Source organism: Lygodium microphyllum, chromosome 3 (genome assembly GCF_053477565.2).
Source record: "Lygodium microphyllum isolate KBCC chromosome 3, Lygodium_microphyllum_v1.1.10, whole genome shotgun sequence".
Lineage (NCBI taxonomy): Eukaryota > Viridiplantae > Streptophyta > Polypodiopsida > Schizaeales > Lygodiaceae > Lygodium > Lygodium microphyllum.
The window spans coordinates 32,481,597-32,508,034 of NC_141137.1; the positions used below are offsets into that span (position 1 = coordinate 32,481,597).

General features: G+C 42.0%; 1 protein-coding gene across 2 annotated transcripts; it reads left to right on the forward strand.

Annotated features, from left to right (window-relative positions):
* The first annotated feature begins 5,812 nt into the window (after positions 1 to 5,812).
* Positions 5,813 to 25,381, forward strand: LOC148038202 (Pseudouridine synthase family protein). Of its 2 annotated transcripts, XM_087669873.1 has the most exons (3): positions 5,813 to 6,382; positions 24,200 to 24,266; positions 24,525 to 24,699. In XM_087669873.1, exons 1-3 carry the CDS (start codon positions 5,848 to 5,850, stop codon positions 24,547 to 24,549), a joined length of 627 nt encoding a protein of 208 aa, XP_087525999.1. In that variant the 5' UTR covers positions 5,813 to 5,847; the 3' UTR covers positions 24,550 to 24,699. The 2 variants fall into 2 exon arrangements, with proteins under 2 accessions (XP_087525999.1, XP_087525996.1); XM_087669870.1 differs by lacking the exon at positions 24,200 to 24,266 and having other exon boundaries at positions 24,525 to 25,381.
* Positions 25,382 to 26,438: the final 1,057 nt, after the last annotated feature.

Genomic DNA, 26,438 nt, shown 5'->3' on the forward strand with positions numbered 1-26,438 from the left:
AGATGGACTTCCTACTATTTGCATGTACTACATAATCTGAGTCTATGTAACCCATGATTCCAGTATCTTGATTGCCATAGCAAAGGCACAAGTCTATAGTGCCCTTAAGATATCTCATGATACCCTTAATGGAATCTCAAAGTCAACTACCAAGTGTCACCATATAACAAACCACAACTCCCATTACAAATGCTATGTCAAGTCTAATGGCTATCATGGCATACATCAAGCTACCCATTGTAGATGTATATAGGAACTCTGCTATCTTGGCCCTCTCATCATCTAGCTAGGGACAACTCACCTTCATATGAGGAGGTAAAGGGATACCAATCGACTTATTACCTTACATATGGAAGTGCTCAAGTACTTTGTGAATGTACTCCCTCTATGATAAGTAGAAGAGTCCCTTAGAGCGATTACAGGCTATGCGTATACTAAGTATGTGAGAAGCATGCCCTATGCCCTTCATCTTTAAGCTATTATTGAGATGAGTCTTCAAAGCATTTAGCTCATCATGAGCACTCTCAACAATCAGCATGTCATCAACACATAATACCAAAATGATAAGGCTACCATCACGAGCCTTCTTCTGTAAAGACATGGATGGATATCACTATGGGAATATGACTATCATTGCATCAAAACATCAAACTTCTAATACCATTCTCTAGGTGCCTACTTAAGTCCATAAAGACTCTTCCTCAACTTGTACACTAGTTGTTCCCTACCCTTTTCCACAAAGCTCTTTAGGCTACTGCATATAGTCCTTGTTAAGGTCCCCCCATGATAGTTGTTTTCACATCCATTTGGTACAAGTCCATGTCCATTTGTGCAACCAAGCAAAACCAAGCAAAGGGTAGTCATCTTGACTACATGGGCAAATATGCTAGCTTAAGGTGATCATGGATACTCTTCAACTTATACACCCACTTGCATGGCAACTCACATTGTCCACTGAGCAATGGAACCAAAGTCCACATGTGATTCTTTAGCAATGAATCAAACTTAAATTGCATGGCCCTCTCCTAATAGTGACTATCATCTCTGCACATAGCCTCCTCATAAAGTAAGGGCTCATCAAAATCTATCACCATGACATAAAGCATAGAGGGCTCATTACAATATACTAGAGTGTCTCAAGATTGGCTAGGGGGCTTGCACGTTATGTTCTCTCTATCCAAGATCATGATCCTGCACAACAAGTGGATCCTAGGCCACTACATCATCAACAACTGTACACTTTCTAACTAGGGTTGATTACATGGTAACATAAAGCTCCTCTTGAAAGATCATCATGTATACCACAATCACTTGGTTTGGTTTCGTATGTAGTTTGCTCTCATGAAACACAGCATCATGGCTACGGATAACCTTCTGAGCCTGTAGATCCAGAAGGCGATATCTCACCTACATCACCATATCCAAGATAAATGAATTTTACGGATTTAAGATCCAGCTTGTTATGTTTGTATTTGGGAATATGGCAAGATACCTCACATCTAAAGACTCTCAAATGGCAAGACACCTCACATCTAAAGACTCTCAAATGAGCATATGAGGGAGGTTTACCATACCATATTTTCTCTATAACTCTACCACCAAGAGTAGTATATGGGGATCTATAAATCAAGTGAATTGCAATAGTAATTGCCTTAGCCCAAAATATATGTGGTAAGCCTCTATCTAACTAAGCATATTGCAAACTCTTTCTTGAATAGTCCTATTCATATGCTCTGTAACACCATTCTAGGGTGGGATATAAGGGGCAATACTAATGTTTAATACCCCTCTCATCACAAAATTCCTCAAAAGCACATGAGACATATTCACCTCCATTGTCAGATCTTAGGTATTTTGACCTATGTCCAAATAGGTTTTCAACCATAGCAACAAGAAAGCACTCAAAAGTAGCTAAACCTTCTCACTTCCACTTTATGGGATAGGCTCATACTTTCTACAAATCGTCACTTTGATGAATATAATGAAATACTTAGCATCACCCAAGGACTAATAGGGCATGGGACCACAAACATCCAAAGGAATAAAGAGCCAAAGGCTCATTCATGTACGCATAGCCATACTTTTTATGCATATTACGAGTTTGCCTACCATATTATAAACAATGATCACATGAATCTAAACAAAAAAATCTAAGGGTGGGAGATACTGCAAATGAGTTAAGACTTTCATTTCTTTGAGGGATATATACCTAAGACAACAATATCAATGAGGTTCCTATGAGTGATTTTCCATACAGAATTACCAAATGAGAATGATATTCAGTATCATCTAATTGTCCTATAGATATAAGACTTTTGGTCAAAGTTGGTACATGATGTACATCATGGAAGAACAAAGAAAGCACTAGTGGAAAATTTAAAAAATACATTACCAATGCCAATAATATGATAGATACGTTTATATTCCAGTCTCACAAAACCTATCATAGAAAGATAGATATAGATCCAAGCAAAATATGGGGTTGCATGAAAAGAAGCCCATGAATCACAAGCAACCAACACTAAGAGAAAGAGGATCGGGTATCAGTCAAATGGACATTAGGTGAAGAAGCACCTAGAATATGCTCATTAGAACTATACTTTGATGCATTTATCTTCTCAATCTTGATAGTAGACTTTGTAATACTATGATCATTTGAAGCCTTAACATTATCTTGCACTTTTTCTTTGCCTTTATCATGTCTATCCTCGCGCATTTTATGGCACAATGAGCCAATATATGACCCTATTACCCACAATAATAACATGCAAGAGATGACTTGGAGCCACAAGATTTATTGTGACCCACAATATCTAGACTTTGGCTTACACTATTGTGTATCTATGTTATAGTGGTCATTACCATATTTGCCATCATTATAGCCTCTAATAAACACATGTATGAGAGGCACGGGTTGCATCAATATCTTTCTATTTACTTCCTCAATAAAAACTAAGGCACTCTCTACGTCTTTAAGTTTAAAACCACCAGTAAGAGCATTAGTGCTTATGGCAATGCGAAAAGTATCCCATGACTTTAGACAAGTGATAAGCAATAATATAGCCTTAGCACTCTTCTCAAAGGTAATCCCTTGTGAAGTAAGCTAGTTGAAAATAGAATGAAACTCATTCAAATGAGAAGACATAGTAGTGTCTTTTTTAAGATAAAGATCCATGAGCTTCTTAAGCTAATATAATTAAAAAGCAAGGCTTTGCTTATCGTAAAGATTACATATTTTTTCCCATAATTGCCAAGCACTACCCTTGGTCTCAATGACATTAAAGTAGGCTTGTTTTGACAAAAATAAGATGATAGTGGACTTGCAGAACTCATCAAGGATCAACCCAAGTCTCTAAATCATACACTTTTGGTTTTACCTCTTTAGTTTTCAATGGCCTGCTTTGCTTCTTTTGTACCAAAACTTGCCATATTTGGGTCTTCAAATAGTTGATGTTACTACCATCCAACTTGTCTATGTTGAAAAGGGCACTATCTCTAAAAGCAACTTGAAGCAAATACCATTACGACTATAAAGCAAGGAGAGAATGGGCTATTGTAATAATAGTAAATCATCGTTAAACCAACTTGCCTATGTTACTACCATCCAACTTGTCTATGTTGAAAAAGGCACTATCTCTAAAAGCACTTGAAGCAAATACCATTACGACTATAAAGCAAGGAGAGAATGGGCTATTGTAATAATAGTAAATCATCTTTAAACCAACCCAAAACTAAAGACAAGAGATAGAGTGCAATACATGTATGGATGTCCATAAAATGAATTGCTATCCATAAAACTACAGTAAAATAGTATACAAGTGTAGGTTTAAAAAAAAAAACAAACTTCCATTGCCAAGGAAATCTAAGTAGCAACCGAGATATACAATGCAACTAGCAATGCCAATAAACCACTAAGCACCAAACACTGTCAAACATCCAAAAGTGTTAGGTGCATAGACACATACCAAAGTGCTTAATAAGCATGTCTCTACCACTAACAATCCATTGACATGAATAAGTATTGGCTATTCAAAGCAAAAGTAGATCATCCCATAGTAGGCAATATTTGCAAAGACAATGTATGCATAAATCAACTAAGTATGTACATAAATAAGAGATTCCCATAGTCTTTAATGAATCAAGCTCTGTAAAGAAATGCCAAGGTACTCCACTTGAAGCAAATCCAGAATGTTAAAGTAGGGTCATTACACAAAGCTCATAGCATCCGGGAAGTTCAAGCATATCGAGTGTACATTTGGGAGCATATACATACAATAGATCTTCAAGCCTATAATTGAGAAACCAACAAACCAAGTAGCCACTACAAGTAGGTATGTAACTGAGCTCAAAACTAAAGCTCAAAGGTCAACAAGAGCATAACCATGCATATAGATTAGTGGCAAGCATCCATATGTCCATGTAGCATCTCTAGGTGGCATGTAGGCATCAAATACATAAGCATTCAAGTTGTATGCTTGTTGTCCACAATGTATTATAACAATAAAATTTCCAATGGTTGAGGAAAGCAAGCTTTAACCAATCCATAAAGCCTTCATGAGCATTAATTAGCTATTTGAATAGCATGGCACAATTTTTCTTTCTCGATGTGGTTTGGCATGGACAGGTTGGACACAATGAACTTGATAGCCTAAAAATGATGTAATAGGGGGTTTGAACTATTGCTTATTAGTTATCAGCCAACCAACAACTTCCACACACATGATTATAACAAGAAGAGTTGTTGCATTAGACCAATGTTTGCTATTTTATATAAACAGTGGAGGAGTAGATGCAAAGTTAACCATGTATGCTGAACCTGGCCTTAAGCTGGTTACACACAGGCTTAGTCGGCCAAATGAGCACACAAAATATAGGAGCATTGAGCTGACATATCAATATTTTGTTGGATCCGCAAAATGTGCATGGTGGACACGTGGATGGGGGGATCTCCCCATCCAAGGGGGAAAAATACAATCATCTTCATTAATAAAAGTGGAATGCATATGATAGGGTTTGAATTGCCGAGTTTTAATTGCCAATCAATCACAAGAGAATCATAGGCTCTAACCGATAGAAAAAACTCACTTCTTTGAAAAATTAAACCACGCCCTGTGTCTAAACAAAATCACTGACTATTTTGAGGGCAAGCAAGGGTCTTTGTGCGGTGTATGACATGCCTTAGACCATGAGTTCCTTCAATTGCCAAAATCAAGGATGAATCAAACACTTTGGTAATCAAGATTGTTTTTGAGGGTAGCTGGGGGTCTTTGCTTGATGTATAACCTACCTTAGACCATGAGTTCCTTCAATTGCAAAAATTGCCCCGTGTCTAAACAAAATCACGGATTGTTTTGAGGGCATGTAGGACTCTTTGCCTGGTTTATAACCTACCTTAGGCCGGTTACACATCGATAGGAGGTGGAAAAAGAGGCGTCTGCTGCACTACGTGTCAAAAGGTCATTAGGCCCAATTTTAACGGTTGGCGGGCACTTTTGGGCGGGGGATCTCTTGTGTCCCAAAATTTGGGCACGCCTAATGCACAAGACAACAACACTTTTATTCTAATGGAGCACAGTGGGACTAATAGGAATTAAACCTTCACCAATCCTCTCACACCTCAAATTCATTACCAATGGGCCAACTCCCTTTTGGTGAAATAGTTGGGCGCAATTTAGTGTGTAATCAAAACAATGGACAACTTGCACATAACCCAGCTGCCTGAGGCTGTGTGTGACCACCCTTAGACCATGATTTTCTTCAATCGCCAAAATTGCCAAAATTAAGGATGAATCAAACATTCCGAAAATTCAAGGCTAAGCCAATGCGGTCCTTCAATTGCCAAAATTCATGGTTGCCAACCCGAGCGTTTTCGTAGAAATGCTCTCTATTCGGGCAAGGTTTAATTCTTGCTGCGCTCACTCTGGCACTCCCCTTCCATCAGCGTTGGCGTACCCATTCCTTTTCTTCTCCTTTCCCACCTTTGCAGTGCGGACGGCCCCGTCTGTGTTTCCCTTCCAGCAGGGAAGCTTCCTAACGCCTCGCCACGCTTTCCCTCGTGCAGCTCTGCAGCCTGGCCCCGCACGCGAAATCCTGCCTCAGGAAATGGCGCAAGAGGAGACTCAGAACCCGGCAGAGGAAGGCCCAGAGCAAATCCGATGGCCTGCACCCCTCTCCCCCTTGGCTGGAGACGAAGCCCGGAAGATCGAGCTTGAACGTGCTCTCAGAGCTGAAGCTGCCATGAATTCTGGGCCTGCCTTCAGCTCGCAGGATATCATTCACGAAGATGCTTGGCTTCTTGTCATCAACAAACCCTCTGGCATCTACGCTGGCCATATCTTGGCATCCGTCGAATCTATGCTTGCGGCTAGAGCGAATTCAGATGGTACCTAACATGTACCCTATCATCATTGAATTATGAAATGGTACTAATCTGACCGACTGCCTTGTTTTCAAGAAAGATAATCGCAGTGCTGGTACTGCTTGGCATTAATGTGTTAGAGGTTTATAGAAAAAGCCAGAGCTAACTAGTAATGTGTGCACCCTACATTCTAAATCTAATGTAGTAAATGAACGCATGTGATATTTTGTTAGTGGATCAATCATCAACCAACTATCCTAGTCCAAACTCCTTTAAAACCTTACTACATTGCTCCAAAACATATGTACACACAACCAACGATGAAGAGAGGTGAAGAGGGCTGTAGCTGATTTGATTGCAAAAAAGCAATTTGATAGAAGCTCCTTTTAGAGGGAAAAGTTGTGCAACACTAGCATGTTAAGTGTGGCATCATTCATTGTGGTCTATTGAATATTCTACATTCATTCAATCATTTAGTACATTTGCTTCCATTTGTGATTGAATATCATTGTGCTTCAATTCCCCCCACCCCCCCAAACAACAAAATGGCCCTCCAAAATCATATAATTGCTCCACTCAATGGTATCAAAGCAGCTAACCCATAGCCATTGCTTATAACAATCTCTCATGCAACTATTACCACTAAGTGCCACACTTGGATTGGTTGCTATTGTGTCAGCTCTCAACTTCAACCTCATGGTTGGACAACTTTTCCATCATGGAATTGCTGGGCTTACAATCACCAACTTGCAGCTTGTCACAATGAGAAGAGGGGAGCTCCACCATGAGTTCTTGGAGATTTAGCGTCACAGGTATACCGTATAGGTTATGCGAGAGTTCTATAAAAGCTTGTGGACTGGTCATAGAGGTGTGTGGGGCACCTTTGAGAAAATTAAAGAAAGATATTGGTGGTAAGGTTGGAATCTTTTGCTACTTGTTAGATGTATTCGTTAGTGAGGCATTGGGATGGGTTGTAGCCAACTTACCCGTTGTCTATTCATTTTAAATGGGTAGTGGATTTGGTTACTTTGCCTACAGGTTTATTGCAGATGCGGTACCTTGTGCTTGCGCGTTAAGACTTGACGAATCAAGTAGAAGGAAAAGCACTTAGGACGAAGGCTACTTAGGCAGTGTGTACATTTCTCTTGGAAAAGATTTTCTGTTGGTATGGGTGTGTTGGTAAAATTACAACAGATAAGGGTGAATTGAATGTAGATAAAGCACGAGAGTTCTTCTCTTGCTTAGGGATAAAGTTGACTCTTACTTCAGTCTATAATTCAGAAGATGATGACAAAAGTGAATGTGGACATCTGTCTATCATTAACACCTTAGCCAAGTCATGTGGAGGGAAGATGAAAGAGTGGCTATGGTTGTTCTTATATGCTTTGTGAGTTCATAGAATAACTCATAGTATTGTCACGGGATATATGTGTTAGAGGTAGCGTCATCCCTTGGATAGGAACTCGGACACGTTAGCAAAGTACGGTAGTGCCATGTCAGCACTGTACGACAGAGAACACGCCAGCAGGTTCCACATCATCAGTGCAGTCGGACAGTTTTACTGTAGTCGGTTGCATTTAATGCAGTTGACCTGGTGCTGGTATTTCCTATTTTTTGGCTATTTATAGCCAGTTTGTGGCATACTCCAATATTCGGATTCATTTTGATCTTGAGATCTATTGGCTGAGACTAACTGTGCTCGGGCTGACGGAGATCACGGTCTTCAAGACGGAGATACACACAGATATTTCCTCTGCCCCCGTTTATATTTCTTCACTCTTATACAGCATACTACATTGTAGATTTTTCTGCGTTACAGTCTCCTTTTCTCTCTCTCTCTCTCTCCTCTCTGTGTTCACTCTCTCTCAGTCTTTATTCTATGCTTCCGCATTGCTGCACTCTGACATGGTATTAGAGCGGTGAAGACGGACTGACTGAGTGCTGAACCTATCTGAAGAGGAGATTTCAGTGTGACACAAGGCTGTGTTTCTAGGATTCAAGGGCAAGCGGGCGAGCTGCGCATTGGATCAAGGCTGAAGCGAGCGTGGGCGTGCGGGAAAGGAGTCCAACTGGTGAATTTGTTGCTGGTTATTGCTGTCCGAAGGGGAGGAAGGCTGCGTTTTAGGTCTTTCATTGCAGATTTTACCTTTTCATCGCCTCCGGTGGGTGAAGAAGGCTTGGGCAGCGGAGGAATCAGCCTGAGAAGGCTGCGTTTACACAGTCAAAGGAGGCTGATTTTGTGTTTGTGCAGGCATTGCAGGTGAACATGTCTATAGAGACTGATTTGGAGTTTTAGGCGATCATGGATAGGAAGGTACGTGTCCTAACGGCTCTTCCATCGAATCAAAAGCTTGATGGTGACAATTACTGCATATGGTGGATGATGATGTTGGCCATTTTGAAGTCTTATGATTTAGCGGAACTGGTGATGGAGGAGATTAATAGACCCTCGGTGAGAGATGAGTCCAAACTCTCTTCCAATGCTCGTGTGGAGTTGACCAAGGCCCAGTCTCATTGGGACAAACTAAATGCTAGGATTTGTTCTTTTCTGTTTCTGTCTTGCACTACAGCTGTGATAGCTCTTATCGAGCACTTGATGGTGGCTCGAGAGATATGGCTGGAGCTCGACCAAATGTATAACTGGATGACCCTGATGAAGAGGGTTTCTTTGGAGGTGCAGATGCGGACCTCGTTCGCGAATAAGTCTTCTTCGCTTCAGGAACACATCAACAAGCTTCGGCAGCTTTAGATGCAGGTTCAAAATGCAGGGAAGCCTATTTTCTCCGAAAACATGGTGATTATCTTATTGTCTCAGTTGTTGCTACGGTTCGGTACCTTTTATTCTGCTCTTATTGCATCAAGGCGGGAGTCGACTCTTCGGTGGGAAGAGTTGGTTCCTATGGTCTTGGACCAAGAGGAACAATTGAAGGGATATCATGCTTTCAAATTGGAGGCTTTGGTTGGTCAAGCCTCTCAGAAGAAGGGGAAGGACCAAAAGGAGGACAACAAATCCAAGAAGGACAAGGAGAAGGAATCGACTTGCCATATTTGTGGTAAGACCGGTCATTGGAAAAAGGATTGCCCCGACAAAGACAAGAAGGATACCAAGAAGGATACGAAGGGTTTTTGAGCGGTGGATGTATCCTCATCAGCTGCTTTTCTACACTTAGCAGTCATTGAGGACTCTATATTGAAGACTTCTAATGCTGTGATGGCAGCTCCCCAAGCTCGTGAGTGGATCGTGGACAGTGGTGCCTCCCGGCACATGACTCCTTCTCCTGTTGGTGTTGCCCATTTGCAACCTTCGCGTGGGCAAATTCTCATTGGAGACAGTTCTTCCGTGTCTATTGTTGCGTGGGGTGAGATGTAGCTTATTCTTGATGGACGTGGTGGTACCCACACTTCCGAGGTGTTGCATGTGCAAGGCTTGGGGTATCATTTGCTTTCAGTCCTTAAGATTTGTGCTCTTGGCCTCTTGGTGGAGTTTGACAGTGATATTGTTCGAGTCCTTGATCGTGGATCGAGGAAGGTTCTCTTTGCAGGGTATGAGGAGAATGGCATCTACAAATTGAAGTCTTCTACAGCTCTTACTTCTGTTCTTCTTACTTCTCAGACACAGTCCGAGCTATAGTATGCTTGGTTTGGCCACTTGAACTATGAGTACCTTTGGAAGGCATCGTGAGGATTGTTTGTCCGAGGTTTGCCGGACATAGTGGTGAGCCATCCACCATGTGTCTCCTGCATTCATGGGAAACTGCATCGGGATGCGATTCCCAACAAAGCTTCGAGGCGATCTACTTCACCTATGGAGCTTGTCTCTACAGATCTTTGTGGCCCGATGAGGACTGAGTCCCTGAAGGGGAGCTTGTATTTCATGTTGATCGTAGATGACTACAACAGGATGACCTGGGCCTATATCTTGACTTTGAAGTTGGAGGCTTTCTCTCACTTCAAGGATTGGCTTCTTTTTGAGGAGAACTGTTCTGGCCGGCGACTGAAGACCTTGTGTTCAGACAAGGGAGGTGAATTTATGTCTAACGAGTTTGCTCGTTTTTGTGCAAATAGGGGAATTCACGAGGAGTTTGCTAACACCAACACTCCTCAAGAGAATGACATTTTGGAGTGGAAGAACCAAAGTGTGATCGAGATGGCATGCACCATGATGGAGCACCAATAGACACCTCAGTTTCTGTGGGTCAAGACAGTGGCTAACCGCAGTTCACATCCTCAATCGATCTCCCACTTTGGCCGTTGACAGGATGACACCTTTTGAGGCTTACTTCGGGACTAAGCTTGATGCCTCTTATTTCAAGATCTTTGGGTGTAACACTTATGTCCACATCCCGAAGCTGTAGTGTGACAAGTTTGAGGCGGCTTCCCGACGACAGGTTTTTGTTGGCTATAGCTCCCAGTCCCAAGGTTATCGTCTATTTGATCCTGTCAAGCGGGATGTCTACACGAGCTGAGATGTGCAGTTTATGGAAGTTTCGGCCACGGCGGGGGGTGAGGAGCACCCCGTCCTTGGAGATCCAGGGGAGAGTTGGGCTCCTGAGACAATTCTTTTGGAGGCCAGAGCCTCTTGATGGAGATTCTTCTTCTGATTCAGAGTCTTCCCTTCCATCAGCCACCCCCGAGGAGCTTCTGCCGGTGGATGTACCCGAGTTTTCAGCAGATGGAGAGCGATGGGGAGAGGTTCGTTCTCCTCCTCGTTGGGCCCGTGACACACTTCGAGATTGAGGGATCAAGGGGGTCCTTGAGGAGTGGGAATCGTAAGATGGACCGCGGAGGTCACGGAGGAATCATGCACATTCTACAGAGCTTGTTTGCTCTAACTATTGTTTGATGACCTGTGTTATGTAGGATCGTGAGTCCACTTCAGTGAAGGAGGCTTTGCAGTCTGACCATTGGCGGAAGGCTATGGAAGTCGAGTTGGAGGCTATTGAGAGGAATGGCACTTAGTCTCTTGTGCCTCATCCCTCTCACAAGAGGGTGACTGGCGTCAAGTGGGTCTTCAAGACCAAGTACCTTAGTGATGGTTCTTTGGACAAGCACAAGGATTGCCTTGTTACTAAAGGTTTTGCTCAACGCCCAGGCATTGATTTCCATGATACTTTTGTCCCTACTGCTCGTATGGTGACTATTCGAGCTGTTCTTGCCTTGGTTGGCCATAGGAGATGGCATGTCTATCAGTTGGATGTGAAGTCGGCTTTTCTCAATGGTGATTTGCTGGAGGAGATCTATGTTGAGCAGCCTCTTGGCTTTGGGTCCTCGTGTTGCTTCTAGGCCTTTTTTTCCCTTTGCTGATTAGGTGACCTATTGCTGGTTGTTTTCAGCTTGTGTGTACTCAATTGCTGCATGCATTTTCAGACCAACAATCTACATTTTTAGCTTGCGTTAGTGTTACAACCTGTAATTGTACTTTGCTGTATTAGCTGCTTAATCAACCAACGTTTTGCATTTTCCATTCTTAACCGTGGTTGGTTGATTTTTCCTATAGACCATTTTTGTTGTTTTTGGCAATTTTTGACAAGGTCTTGCTCATATTGCAGTAGTCACCCTTCGTTTTTTAATCAGGTTTTTGGTTACACTACATGTGAACTCTCATTTTGTGTAGTCTTTGTTGTTAGTTTGGTTGTAATTTCTTTTTGTATATGTCATGAGGACATGTATTTTTGAAACCTCACTTAACATGTGGTTTAATTTTTAATCATATGGTTAAGTAAATGTTGCATATGTGAGGTGTAATGAGGATTAGAGTAATTTTATGAGCCTAGGACCTAGGGGAATCATGGGATGTCAAAGGCAAAAGCTGCTATAAGTTATGCTGCACAGGTACTTCGTGGTATCTAGTGCCAGTTGTTGGCCTAGGTCATTCATTTGGCCATAAGTGTTAGTTGGTGATACTAGAGAAGTTGTGTTTAATAGTACCTAACGCCAATCTAATGGCCAAAGATGGTGCAGAGTCACTCGGGAATGGAAGTTGCCTAGCCAATTTAATTATTGGGTGGTTAGATTATTTTTTTGGGATTCGAAATAATTATTAGATTATTTTTCAGTAATTAAAAACCAAAAATTAATATTGAATTATGGATAATGTTGGAAAAACCATTCGGGAAGGTTGTTACTTGTTCAAAATGCCCATGCAAGATTGAAAAACGACTTTAGAGGCTGGAGAGAGGCATTTTAGTGCATTCAGCCTACAAGAGAGAGAGGAGATGTTGCTGGTCTGATTTCCAGTCATTGGAGGACCTTCTGAGGCAGCCATGGGCAGGAGAAGATTAATCAACAATAGGTAATAGCATCTACAGGCTGTTGAGATAGGGCAACAACAATAAATGACTGATTTTCTTCAGTTCTTTGTGAAGAAAGTTCGAATTTTCTCTCTCCTCAGCAATCTCTCTCATCTCCCTGCCTTTCTACAATCTTGCTCTGAAGATTACAACATTGAGATCACCAGAAGCCGAGAAATTTCAGATTTCTCTTTTGTAAATTCTAATCGGTAGTAGAAATTAGGGTATAGCAGTAGCCTCGAGAAGCATGCCATAAATTGGAAGCTCCAAGACTTGGATTCAACAGGGCTGAAGTTGTTTTCAGTCAAATTCAAATGGAGAATCAGCAAATCAATGAATTTGGGGCATTTTCCATCTCCATCAAAGCGGGTGAAGGCCAATTGATTACTCGAATCAAGGGGCAAATCAGATTAAAGACTTGCTTGTCATTTTGGACAGCAAGGGGAGTTGGGATACTGAAAGGGATTGGGAAAATCTCATTGTACATCAATTTCTTCTTGAATTAAGTTAAATATATATTGGAAGGGGTGCCAGTTTTGGAGCCAATAGGGTGTCCATTGTCCAAGATTGTGAGTTAATTTGCATTTCCTAGTTTTGTAATAAATGTTGCTGCTATAACTAAGTTGTAATTAGGGACTTACCACCCATCCATGGAAGGAAGGTTGGTTTCAATATACCTTCTCTTCTTATTCTCTCTAGAGGACTCCTGTGTACACTTCTACTGATGATAAGCTACATAGACTTGACTATCTTACATGGAGTGTTGTGATGAAAGCTTGATTTGTACAGAAGCAGATTTGGTACATGATTTGTGGAGCTATTTTCCATCCTCAATGTCCTTTTCCGCTTTTCGAAGATTTTGATGAGAACCACCATGAGAAAGTTGTGCTTACATGGATTTGGATGATGCGCGTGTCTACTCTGCTCTCCTTGGATGTATTTTTAAAGTTCTATTGAGGGTTACCTCTTGCAAGACATCTCTTGAAGTATGGTCAAAGCTTCAAATGTTGTACAAGACACCTTCCATCATGTGTGTGGTGACTCTTTATGGCCAATTTCAACATATGAAGTTTCAGCCGAAGGACACCATTTAGTCATTTTTGCTCTGTGTTACACATGTACATGACCACCTTTGACACATATAGTCTGCCCTTCGGAGGCACATCCAGTGGGAACGATCCTCTAGAAGCACCTCCTGGAGTTTGAAAGAGGGGTGAATGCTTTGAGGACGGAGATATTATCTACACATGTGAACTTTATACATATGTCCTCGATGTTGCTTGAGCATGAGGTATCTTTGTGTTTACAAGGGCGTTTCCATCTCATTATGGAGGTTTTGGTGAGGCCTTTACAACTTTAGAGAGGGGTGATAGGAAGAAGAAGTCAAAGGCCCAATGCTATCACTGTGATAAGAAGGGCCATTAGCAGGTCTGCAAGGAGTTAGCAACCCCTTGGAAGAAGAAGGAGAAGTGGAATGTGACTCCTCCGACTTCGATTCTAATTTCTCCAGCCAAGGAGAAGTCCAAGGCGCGGAAGGGGTTCACTTCTTTAGATCGAGAAGGGCTTGATTGCCTCTTCTTTGTTGTAGTTTAGTCTAGTTGATACTCTTATTTCTCACTACTCTCCAATGCCAGAGAGGGAGTTTGAGAGGGTGATGAGATGGGGCCACCAAGCCTTATCTATACAGGTATACAGGTGCATAGGCTCTAGAGAGGGATGTCCCTTGATACATTGACCGAAGTTTGGCAAGTTTCCAAATCATGAAGTTGGGATTGGCTTCAAGGTTCATTGTCATGAGGACATGTATTTTTGAAAGCTTATTTAAATGTGGATTAATTTTCAACCATGTGGTTAAGTAAATGTTGCACATGTGATCTGAGAGGGGGTGTTAGCATTTGAGTCATCTCCTGGACAGGCCGCAGACTGTGCAGGTGCCACGTGGCAGCGTGCAGTGCAGTCAGACTGTTTTTAGGCATTTTTTTTATTGCAGTCGGCTGCATTTAATGCAGTCGACCTGTTTATTTTATGCCTTTTATTTTTGCTTTATATAGCAGTCCTCCAGCACATTGTTGACACATTATTTCAGTGATCTCAGATTCTGATCTTGAGATTTGTTGGCTGAGACAGACGGGCTGACGGAGATTGAGGTCATCAAGTCGGAGACATATGCAGATATTACCTCTGCCCCCTTGTGTATTTTTGCACTCTTATACAGCATACTACACCGCAGATTTTCTGCGTTTACACTGTCTCCTCTCTCTCTCTCTCTCTCTCTCTCTCTTCTCTCTGTGTTCACTCTCTCTCAGTCTTTGTCCTACGCTTCCGCATCGCTGCACTCTGACAAACCTAAGGCATCATCACGAGATGGCCTACAAACTCCCATCCATGAAATGGGTGGAATGATCCAGGAATATTAACAAAATCCTAGAAAAAATGATATATGTGGTCATGGTTGTATATGTTCGTCATGATGGATATAGCAACCTATGATAATACAATCAATGATAGATCATGTTTTAAAAATCATGAATAGCTCGAAACTCTGATGGAGGAATAGCCTTCATAAAAAGATTCGTTAAAATTTCTTGTGAATACCCAGCCCAATCACAATACATGAATCCTTGCATAAGTGAAGAAACAGCCTTGAAGAAAAGGCTTAAATCCTTGTTGTCCTTGAGGTAAGTGAAGACACTCTTCACTATTTGCCAATGATTCACAAAAGGGCTATTAGTTATGATGCTTGATTGGGCAGCTGAATACTTTGTTGGTGATGGAAATATGCCCCACTCAATGGTGACAAATTAGGAAGCCATAGATAGGCGAAGAACACCAACATAAATGACGGCGAGTGGTTGCTGGAAATTATGCTGTAATGTTGCAATTTGGACAGCATTGATCCCAATAATAAGCAAATCATCAATATATGGAATTAAAATCAGAAAATCTGAAATATATTGCACTAAAGGAACATGTGTGATAAAGAGATCACTCGTTGAAGGAGCATGATCAAGAGAAATTTCAGCATGTTGTTGATAGCAGTGTGGCTGTTTGACAGCTCATGTCAAATGAAGGTGGCGACCAAACTGCAAGCTGGTGTAGGAGTTGCAAGGTGGAGCCTTGAGCAGCAATTGGTAAACAACATGCGAAGATGGGGGGATAGAGGGCAATAGCCAATGACAGAATTAGGTCCGGTGCGAGGGCAATGGCTTGAGGGGCAGCGGACTGAGTGGGAAGAGCTCAATGGCAATGGCCGGTGGCGACGTGATTGTGAGCAATGGTGAGAGCGAAGAAGGTAAGTGGCTCTGATAGCATTGTTGGCCTAGGTGTGGAGCAATTGTGCAATTGATTTAATGGAAAATGAATGAGAATGAAAGAATTAATCAATTCACAACGATACTTGATCACGAATGAAAAGCAATGTATTAATGTGTGTAAGAGAGAGAATGCAATGCTTAAGGCGATCACATTGAATAATGCTATACTTATGTGCTAATGAGGCACAAAGTGTCTATTTATAACAAAATGAAACCCTAATGGCTTAACCATCATAGGAAAACCCTAACCCTAGTGCCAAGTTACACTAGGGGTAACAATTGCATTTAATGACAGTTTAAATGCCTAGGGAGCCTAGATCATGGATCAAAGGACATCGATGTGTAGCCCACAAGATGGCCTACAAGTGCTTGGATATCCATGGTTCTACTTTGGTGGCTCTATGTTATATGGACTATGATGAGTCATTCTCATTGTATGATTGTATTGTATCAGACCATCCATGATCTAAGAGGGGGTGTTAGCAAGAGTGCTAGCTCATATGTGAGTTTGTGTGTCATGAGGACATGTATTTTTAAAACCTCACTTAACATGTGGATTAATTTTTAATCACATGATTAAGTAAATGTTGCACATGTGAAGTGCAACTGGGGTTAGAGTAAACTTACGAGCTCGAGACCCAAGGAAATCACGGGATGTCAAAGGCAAAAGTTGCTATAAGTTATGCCGCATAGGTACTTGGTGGTATTTGGTGCCAGTTGTTGACCTAGGTCATTCATTTGGCCATAAGTGTCAGTTGGTGACACTAGAGATATGGCGTTTAATGGTACCTAACGCCAATCTAATGGTCAAAGATGGTGCAGAGACACTCGGGAATGGAAGTTGCCTAGCCAATTTAATTATTAGCTAGTCAGATTATTTTTCAGGGCACCGAAATAATTATTAGATTAATTTTTAGTATTTAAAGACTGAAAATTAATATTTAATTATGGTTAATGCTGAAAAACCATTCGGGAAGGTTGCCACTTGTAAAAAAATGCCCATGCAAGACTGAAAAACGTCTTTAGAGGCTAGAGAGAGGCATTTTTAGTGTAGTTAGCTTGCAAGAGAGAGAGAGGAGATCCTGCTGGTCTGATTTGCAGCCATTGGAGGATCTTTTGAGGCAGCCAAGGGCAGGAGAAGATCAATCAATAGCAGGTGACAGCATCTATAGGCTGTTGAGACAAGGCAGCAAACAGTAAATGATTGATTTTCTTCAGTTCTTTGCATCTACAAGTTGTTGCGACCGGGCAACAACTGCATTTGATTGATTTTCAGTCATTCTTTGTGCGACAAAACTCTGAATTTTCTCTCTCTATAGCTTTCTCTCGCATCTCCTAGCCATTTCACAGCCTCGCTTCGAAGATCTCAGCATTTGGACCCTTGGAGGCTGAGAAATTGCAAATTTCTCTGTTGTAAACCCTAATTTACAGCAGAAATTAGGGTTTAGCAGCAGGCTCGGGAAGTGTGCCAAAAATTGGAAGCTCCAAGACTTGCATTTTTCAAGGCTGAAGATGAATTTCAGCTAAATTTAGGTGGAGGACTAGCTAGCCATTGAATTTGGGGCATTTCCATCGTCTTTGAAGTGGGTGAAGGCCAATTAAGTGCCTGAATCAAGGGGCAAATCTGATTGAAGACTTGCTGGTCACTTTGGATAGCAAGGGGAGTTTGGATTGCGAAGGGGATTGGGAGAATCCCATTGTAAATCAACTTTTTCTTCAATAAAGCTAAAGAAATACTGAAAGGCCGCCAATTTTGGGGCCAATCGGGTGTGCATTGTCCAAGATCAGTAGGTAAATTTGTATTTTCAGATTTGTATTTATTGTTTGCTACTGTAATTAAGTTGTAATCAAGGATTTACCACCCATCCACGGAAGGAAGGTTGGTTACATTGTGCATGCCTGCTAGGGTTGGGCACATTGTCTTTTATTTAGGCACTTTTATAGTGATTTATTTGTGGCATTTTATGCCAATCAGCCAGCTGCTGTTTTAGGCCTATTTCATGCCTATTTATTGTGGGGCTCCTCCTATTCTCACTCAGTCAATCATCATCATTCTTTAGGTGGACTTTCGATGGAGAGAGGTGCTGGTGCCATTGCCCATGTTGATACCGGCCTTCCTTCTTGGAAAGGGTGGTAATTCTCTGACGAAGCACGTAATTACAGCAATCAACAAATAAACATAAATTGAAATGCACAATTTACCTTAATAATCTTGGACAATAGACACCCGGTTGCCCCCAAAATTGGCTCTCCTTTCGGTATTTCTTTAACTTTAATTGCTAATGGATTGAGTACAAGTTGAGATTCCACAATCTCCTTTGCTAATCCAAAAGCCCCTTGCTGTACATACAATCGACAAGCAATTTGGGCCAATTGCCCCTTGATTTTCACCTAGGAATTGCACAAACGGAACCACCAATTGGCCAAATGTTGCCCCAATTCACAATGGATGGCCTGGAATCTAAAATCCTTGTCAATTCCACAAATTTCAGGTGCTGATTTCAGTGCAGGCAACCCTTGTATCTCTGTGTTTTGTGCAAGCAGGTCATTGGTCCTCCTGGTGGGCGGTACATTTGCAGGCTGGGCGGCAGCTTGCCTCTATTGTCTGACCGTCCAATTAAGCTCCATTTTTGAGACCCTATATATTCGTGACTTGGGCGTCTCTCTCCTCTCAGTTTATGGCCTTCCTAGTCTCGGGACCCGCATTATCTTCATCGAGTCGGCCATCTTTGTTGAGGATTCTTCTACTAGAGCCACTTTTGTGACAGGTTGATTGGAAAGGGGGCTATCTATGCCCCATTCCCCTTCCATTGTGCAAGGCCCTTTGAGGTAGTTTTCTATTGTAGTACTCGTTTTCGATTATGCACCATTTATCCCACAGGTTCCATCCCATCCCCATTGTGCAAGGCCCTTTGAGGTAGTTTTCTATTACAGCACTTGTTTCCGATTGTGCACCATTTATCCCACAGGTTCCATCCCATCCCCTACCATCTCCTCTGGTGGTTTCGTCGTACTTCCTATCCCTTTAAGAGGGGGACGATATTGGTGATGCAGCTGTGGATTTCCTAGTCCTTTGTGTTTCAGAGGGGGCTCCCCAAGATAGTGAGGAGTTTCTTCAGGGTTTCTAGTCTACTTTGGGCCTTTCTTTTATACAGCCATGCCTTTTCTTCGTCATTGAGCCAACATTCCCTATTGCTTGGGCCTTGGTCCTTGGTATTTTGATGCAGCTTATGGCGCCTTCGATAGTTCCTTACTATGGTCTCATAGTCGGGTTAGAGGCTTGACTCACCCATCTGCGAATGGAGTTTTCTGGAGTAATCCATTCGAGGCCTCTGCATTTTCGTTGCCCTTTGGTGGCCTTTTGTTTGATCGGATGTTTATATGGAGAGGGGGTCTTGCTCCTTGGTTGACTTTCTCCCTCGACGGACTACATTGGCATTGGCACTCTTCTTGCCACCCTTGGATCCACATCTCCTTTGGTCTTTCGCCACATCATGATTTGAGAGGGGGCGTTTGCAGTCATGTGTGATCATCTCTCATGTGAGGCGTAGTCTGAGTTAGATGAGGACACTGGGATCTCTGACATTGTCTTTATTTGTCATTTTATGTGTTCTAGATACTTTAGATGGAAGGCACATTAGTGCATTTCTTTTTGTGTACTTTTGGCTATTTTTTAGGTGTTTGACCACATATAGGGTTTTCCCTCTTTTTTGCCTATATATAAGCAGCATGTCCTCCCACTTTCATTATCCATTATCCATCATTGATCCTTTGTGATTAGCCATCCCTCCTCATTCTCTCATCCCCTTGCTATTGTTTGGCGCCCACATTGACGCGTAGAGTTGTGTGTTGGGGCTGATTGTTGCAGCCTTGTACCTTCAGCCATTGCAGTCACATTGTTCCTTCTCTCCTGCGTTCTCTCTTCGCCTCCTCTTTGTGTTCACTTTCCTCTTTCTATTGTTTGCTCTCATATTTCTTAGGTTTTCTAGTCATCTTGCTGTCCTTGCCACATTGCGACTGCTCTAGACTACCACATCATCATCTGTACTGCCACCTGAGCATTTGTGCATTTTTTTGGTGTAGTCGGACTGCATTTATTGCAATCCTTAGGCATTTTTTGGCAGGTCAGCCCATTTTTAGGGTCCATATGCAGGTTGGCCAGTTTGTGGGGATTTTTGCCATTTATATCCCCCCTTGCACTTGGTAGATTATTCCCATCTTCATCTTCTGCAGGTTGCTGATTTGCATACTTTGTCTCTAGCATACTTCTCCATCTCTGGTGCCGCCATCATCATCCTCAACCTGATCCGGTCCCTCATTGATGCTGTGGGCTGCATGTAGGGATTGATTAGTCCACTCTTTTCCCTTTTCTGTATTCAGCATTCATTTCAGATTCAGTGTGGTTTATCACTTCACATTATCTTCTCTGCGTGTGCTCTCTCTCTCTCTCTCTCTCTCTCTCATTGTCTCCATTGAAAAGGCAAGTTTTTTCTTGTAGTCGATTGCTGATCTTAATTAGACGGACCATCTACATCGATTCCATTGCAAACGTATAGCTGATTTCCATTGTTCAAGGGGCTGTCTATAGCAAGCACAACTTTTTTGGGTACTTTGCAGGTCATAGAAGATGTCTTATTGCAAGTTTTCAGGCTTTGATGATTTAGAGGAGCGCTCTCATCATTCCTTTGAAAGGCGGTGAGATTATTGCGAAGAATATTGCAAAAAAGCACGTGATTATCGAGAAAAATGGAGGTCACCAAGTCCGTTTATGTGGTAGCCCTCTTCTTCCTCCTTCCACCATGTTTTCCAAAAGACCCATCATGCTGGTCTCAAGCCCCCTATGGTACCCTCAATGCAAGTGCACGTACTCCCTTCTTTGCCCAAAGAGGACTGCTTGGATGGTTCCAACTATTCATTGTGGTTGTATGAGATGGAGTGCATTCTTGACACCTTGGACTTTTGGGAGTTTGTTTCCTATCTAATACCTCGTCTCGTGGAGAATCCCAAAGTGGGATCAACAATGGACGGTGCAACCCTATAGGATTGGCTCAATTCTTGAGCTAGATCCTTTCTTTTTATGAGCTTATAGGACTCCCTCTTAGTGCATGTTCACAAATTGAAGTTTGTTGTGGAGGTGTGGAAGAAGCTAGCGTCTTTGTACCATTAGAAGATGTTTGCCCACCGCATATCCCTTAAGAAGAGGCTTCCGATGCTCAATGTTGATGATTCTTCTTCCATGAAGGATCACATCAACAAACTGGAAGACATGAGAGATGAGCTTGCATCTCTTGGATGGACTATATCTCGAGAGGATATGGCCACAATTCTTTTGATTGAGCTGTTGCCGTCTCCAAAGTTTGATATATTCTACATAGTCTTCTGACGTGGAGGATCCAAGATACTCTTGTTTGGGAGAATCTAGCCTTGCTAGTCTTAGAGCATGACGAGCAGCTTAGAGAAGTAGGTGCTATTGGATTCGACTCCACGAAGGCTTTCACAACAAGTTCGCGAGGAGGGAAGAAGGAGAAGTCCAAGGCCAAGAAACAAGAGGACAAGAAGGATGATTCAAAGATTCCAAGAAGCAGCCCAAGTGCCCACGTTGCGGGAAGGGTACTCATCCAGAGGAGAAGTGTTGGCAAAAGTACCCCCATTTGAAGCCCAAGGAGAGGTCTAAGAATTCGGAGGCTATCCCAGCAACCATTGAGTATGTCTTTATCCATTTGTTTGAGGTGAAGGATGCCGCTCTTGTTTCTTCTTTTGAGAAGCCTTGGCTCATGGATAGTGGGGCCTCTTTCTACATAACTTACTACCAAGATTGTCTTTAGGACGTGAGATCTAGAGGGGGATTTGTCACCATTGGTGATAGCTCTTATGTCCCTGCTCGTTGAGTGGGGACCATTCCCCTATTGTTGGATTGAAACACTTCTTTGGCCAAAGTCCTTTATGTATCGGATTTGGGCTTTAACCTCTTGTTTGTTTATGATCTTACACAACTATGTACTTGAGTCATTTTTCCCTTGGATGCAGTCACTGTGCAGGATGTGTCTATCGATGATACTCTTTTGACATGTACATAGGAGGGTGGACTTTACACACTCACAGACCTTGCTACGCGGTCTTCACACGAGCTTGGACTGCTCTGGCATGCTTGTTATGGGCATTTAAACTTCGATGTTATTAGGTAGACTTCTTGGAAGAAGATGGTAGAGGGACTTCCCAATTTCCGTTTTGTTCATACTCTTTGTCCTAGTTGCTTGAGGGGCAAGTATCATTGATAGCATCATCCACAGGTTGCTACTTGGAGGGCTTCTACATCATTGGAGTTGGTTCACACTAACCTTTGTGGACTATGGGCATGGTCTCTCTTGGAAAGGCCAAGTATCTCATGTTGATTGTTGATGACTTTAGCCATAATGTATGGCCCTACTTCTTGGAGTACAAGAGTGAGGCGTACTTTCACTTTTGCAAGTGGAAGGTGTTTGTAGAAACACAAATGCCTTTCAAGGTTTGCGGTGTATGAGCAGACCACGGAGGCAAGTTTTATTCCAACATATTTTCTTAGTTTTGTAGGGATCATAGTATTCAGCTGGAGTACTTCCATCCAAACATACCATCCAAGAATGGTGCGGTGGAGCAAGCCAATCGGATGATATTCCAAATGGCCCAATTGATGTTGGAGGATAGGAGTCTATCTCATTTAGAATTTCCTTTGGGGTGAGGGAGTGGCTTTAATGGCTCATATCCACAACAAGTCTTCTACCTCAGCATTGAAGGATATGACTCCCTATGAGGTTTTCTTTGGGCATGGTGAGCAAGGATGTGATCTTTGATGAGGTTGTGGCTTCTGAAGATGATGGTTTCTCTCTTGCGAGTGGTTTTTCATTATCGATTTACTCCCCTACCATTGGTCCCTCCCCTGCCTTTCCGGTTACCCATTCGCACCCCATCTTTGTCAGCAACTCCTCCCCCTCTTTCCTCTACTACATTGTCTCTCTCTCCTTCTCTCCTTTGACCCTTGATGGCTTCTTCTTCTTCTTCTACCTAGTCATTGAGTATTTCTACCCCTTTTGCATCATTGAGTATTTCTACCCCTTTTGCATCTACTAAGGTTTCTTTTGGGGTGATTGAGTTGTCAGAGGGAAAGCCTTCTTCCTTAGATAACAAGGATTTATCTTTCCTTAGTGAGGGGGAGTCCCTTTCACAGACACGTGCATTGTAGGTACTTGAGGCTACTTGGTCTCCTTTGTAGCAAGATGAGCCTATCACCATCTGTAGGTGTCATTAGAGACTAATGTAGGAGCTAGGGATTACTCATTTTCTTCAAGGTTGATGAACTTGCTGGTCAGAGATGGATTTACTTCAAAGTGGATGAGTTCAAGTGTCACAATCCCTTGAAGCAATACCACGAAGGGGACTCTCTTAAGCTGTTTGGGTCTAATGATACTGTTGGAACCTCTCTTTCCTTCTGGTAAATAACTTTTGAGGATTATTTATAACCTTGTCACTGTGAGACTTGGACCATCAGCATTGCTATGGCTCTTTGTAATGAAATAGTATTGGAACTTAGTCAGGGTAAAAGTCTAGAAAGGACTTGTATTGTTCCTAGATCCTGGCGGTTCCTAGTTCTCTGAGCTTTGACCAGGGCTTTTACATCTTCACATATTGTTTGCACGAAGGACACTAAAATTGTTTTTGATGTGGCAGTGGTTGTTTAACATGGGACTCTACAGCTTGCGATGAAAGCTTCCACCTCTAGCACACCTTCCTTATTGCCTCTTCTTGCATAGCTTTTACTTGCAGGTTCTGCTATCTAGATTAATTTGGGTGCCATATGTTTAGTATGGCAGTCTTCTGCTGAAAATAAATGATATCGAAACCAGAACAGAGTTGATGTAGATTTTTCTTTTCTCATCAAGATTTGGGATTGGCCCCAGTTTCTTGTTGTGTACATTACCGTGAGGTCTCTAGTGCTCTGAGCTTTGATTGGGGTTTTAATATCTTCACACATTGTCTGTATTCTTGCCCTTGAGATCCTTAGTTCTTCGAGCTTTACTATGTGTTTTTATATCTTCACACTTTCATATGAAGCAACTGTTTTGACTCACTGATTGTGACACAAGACTCTAGAGCTTGTGATGAAAGCTTCCATCTTTAGCACACGTTCTTTTAGCCTCCTTCTGTAGGTTTCTGGTTTTACTGTCTGAGATTAAATGGGGGCTTATCGGTTTCTTGTGCAGTCACATGCTGCTCTATGGGTGGGAGTCAAACTTTTGTTGAAGAGAACGATACAGAGAGCAGAATGGAGTTAATGTCACTTTTACTTTGCTCATTATTATTTGGATTGACTTCAGTTTCTTGTTCTGTACATTAGCTTAAAACATAAATTTCCTTTTTTCTGCCATTTGGGCAATAAAACACAGGTTTATGTTGTATGCCGGTTGGAGCTGTTTGGTTTCTTTTGGCTTTTTACTAATGATATATATGTGTCCTTTGTTTGCCTAGATCTAGATTAACTTGCTGATGGACTTTTACTGGAGGATTTACTTTTGCATTCTTCTGCAGGGAAGCCTCACCTGCACCTTGCTAATCGCTTAGATCGAGATACGTCTGGCGTGATTGTTATCACTAAGTGCAAAACTACAGCTGGCAAACTGACGCATATGTTCGAGAGGCGAATGGTAAAGAAGACTTATGTTGCCCTTTGCATTGGACCTTGTCCCATGTGGAATGATATATTGGTAGAATCAGGTCATGGTCGATCTAGGTGGGGTGCATGGCGAATATATGCTAGAGAAGATGTTGGCAGGGAGCTGCCAGAGAAAGGTGTTGTTAAAGACATGGCTACCAGATTTTGTGTCATCTCTGTAAATGGACAACCAATTTCTAAATGTTGCACTGAACAATCGTGTGAGAGAGTAGTAGCAAGAAGGGACCAAACTTACTGCAATGTGCCGGCGTTTGGGGATGAAGTGCTTATTAGAGCATACCCTTTGACAGGAAGGACTCATCAGGTCAGGTTGCACAGCCAGTTTCTTGGACTTCCATTGCTTGGAGATGTGAAGTATGGGGGCCCTCTTGTCTGGAGAGGAAATACTCATGAGACGCATTTGCTGCATGCTGAAAGCATGTCTTTTAAACATCCAATCACTGCGGTCGATGTGTGTTTTTCTGCACCCCTACCAGGTTGGGCTACTACTACATGATATTTATGCTGGTCAATTTCTGTCAAACCACATAGCTTTCTCATTGGGCAACTCAATCCATTGTGAGGCACTGGAAAGATCAGAACTCTGCACAGGTACAGAGTGAAGGCATTGGGGATTTTGGAACGTAAAATTAATTTTGCATTTCAGCTGACTCCAAATTCTGCATTGTGACTTCTGATGGTTTGTGTGTATAAACAATCAGGCATTCTACTCTGAGCTAAGTGCATCGTCCCTTCTCATCTGAATATATCTATATACCACTCAGAATGTTGCTAATATGATGTCCATGACCTTAGTGCCACTAATAAATGAAGACCATTACTGGACAATGTGAATAAGAATTAGCTTCTTCTTGTGGGTTTGCAAGAATGCAATCAGCACGCTTTCTCTGGAGAGAGGGTTTCTTTGATGGATATCACATGGTCTATGCTGTTCATGGGCTCACAGATCAGCAGTTGCAATGGTAATTAGTGATGAGCTTCAGCCTACTTAGGCATATGATGATACTAAAGAATGCAGCTCAATGTGATGAATTCAAGTGTGATACTTAGTGTTTTCTGACCGGTGGCATCTGATCATTCCCTTTATGGCTGAATGTACATTTTGGAATGGCTGCTAATAGATTGCCTTTGCTGTGTAAAAGATGGTTGGTCAAGTAATAGTCACTTGGCATATGATCAGAGTCGAAATTCTAATATTACAGCAATTTGGCCAATGTGAAGCAATTATTTGTAGATATTGACGTAAGTTGGAGGAGAGTCACATTTCATATGCAAAAAAGGAATTAGTATCTTGGAGTTAAGCAGTAGAGGGTTACTCAAGCCAAAGTAATGTTTACTGATTTAACAAAACTTGGTAACCAAGTACTTGAACACCATCAATTTCGACCAAAACATTTAAGCATCTCGGTTTGATTGGGAGCACATGCCCAAAATGTCACACTGTAGGTCTATTGCATCACATGTAAGACATCCACAAAGTCAAACAACCTTAAGCTTGCCTATATACTACCAAACTTGGTAACTAAGTACTTGAACACCATCAATTTCGACCAAAACATTTGAGCCTCTTGGTTTGATTGGGAGCACATGCTCAAAACTACACACTGTAGGTCTATTGCATCGCATGTAAGACATCCACAAGTCAAACAACCTACAAGTCTATTGCATTGCATGTAAGACATCCACAAGTCAAACAATCTTAAGCTTTGCCTACATACTACCAACCCTAGTAACCAAGTACTTGAATACCATCAATTTCCACCAAAACG

Bases quoted from the DNA above. Each gene is read 5' to 3' on its own strand.
- LOC148038202 (XM_087669870.1), top strand. From the start codon at position 5,848: ATGGTTGCCAACCCGAGCGTTTTCGTAGAAATGCTCTCTATTCGGGCA. The intron at 6,383-24,524 runs GTACCTAACATG...ATTCTTCTGCAG, and splicing joins GGCTAGAGCGAATTCAGATG to GGAAGCCTCACCTGCACCTT.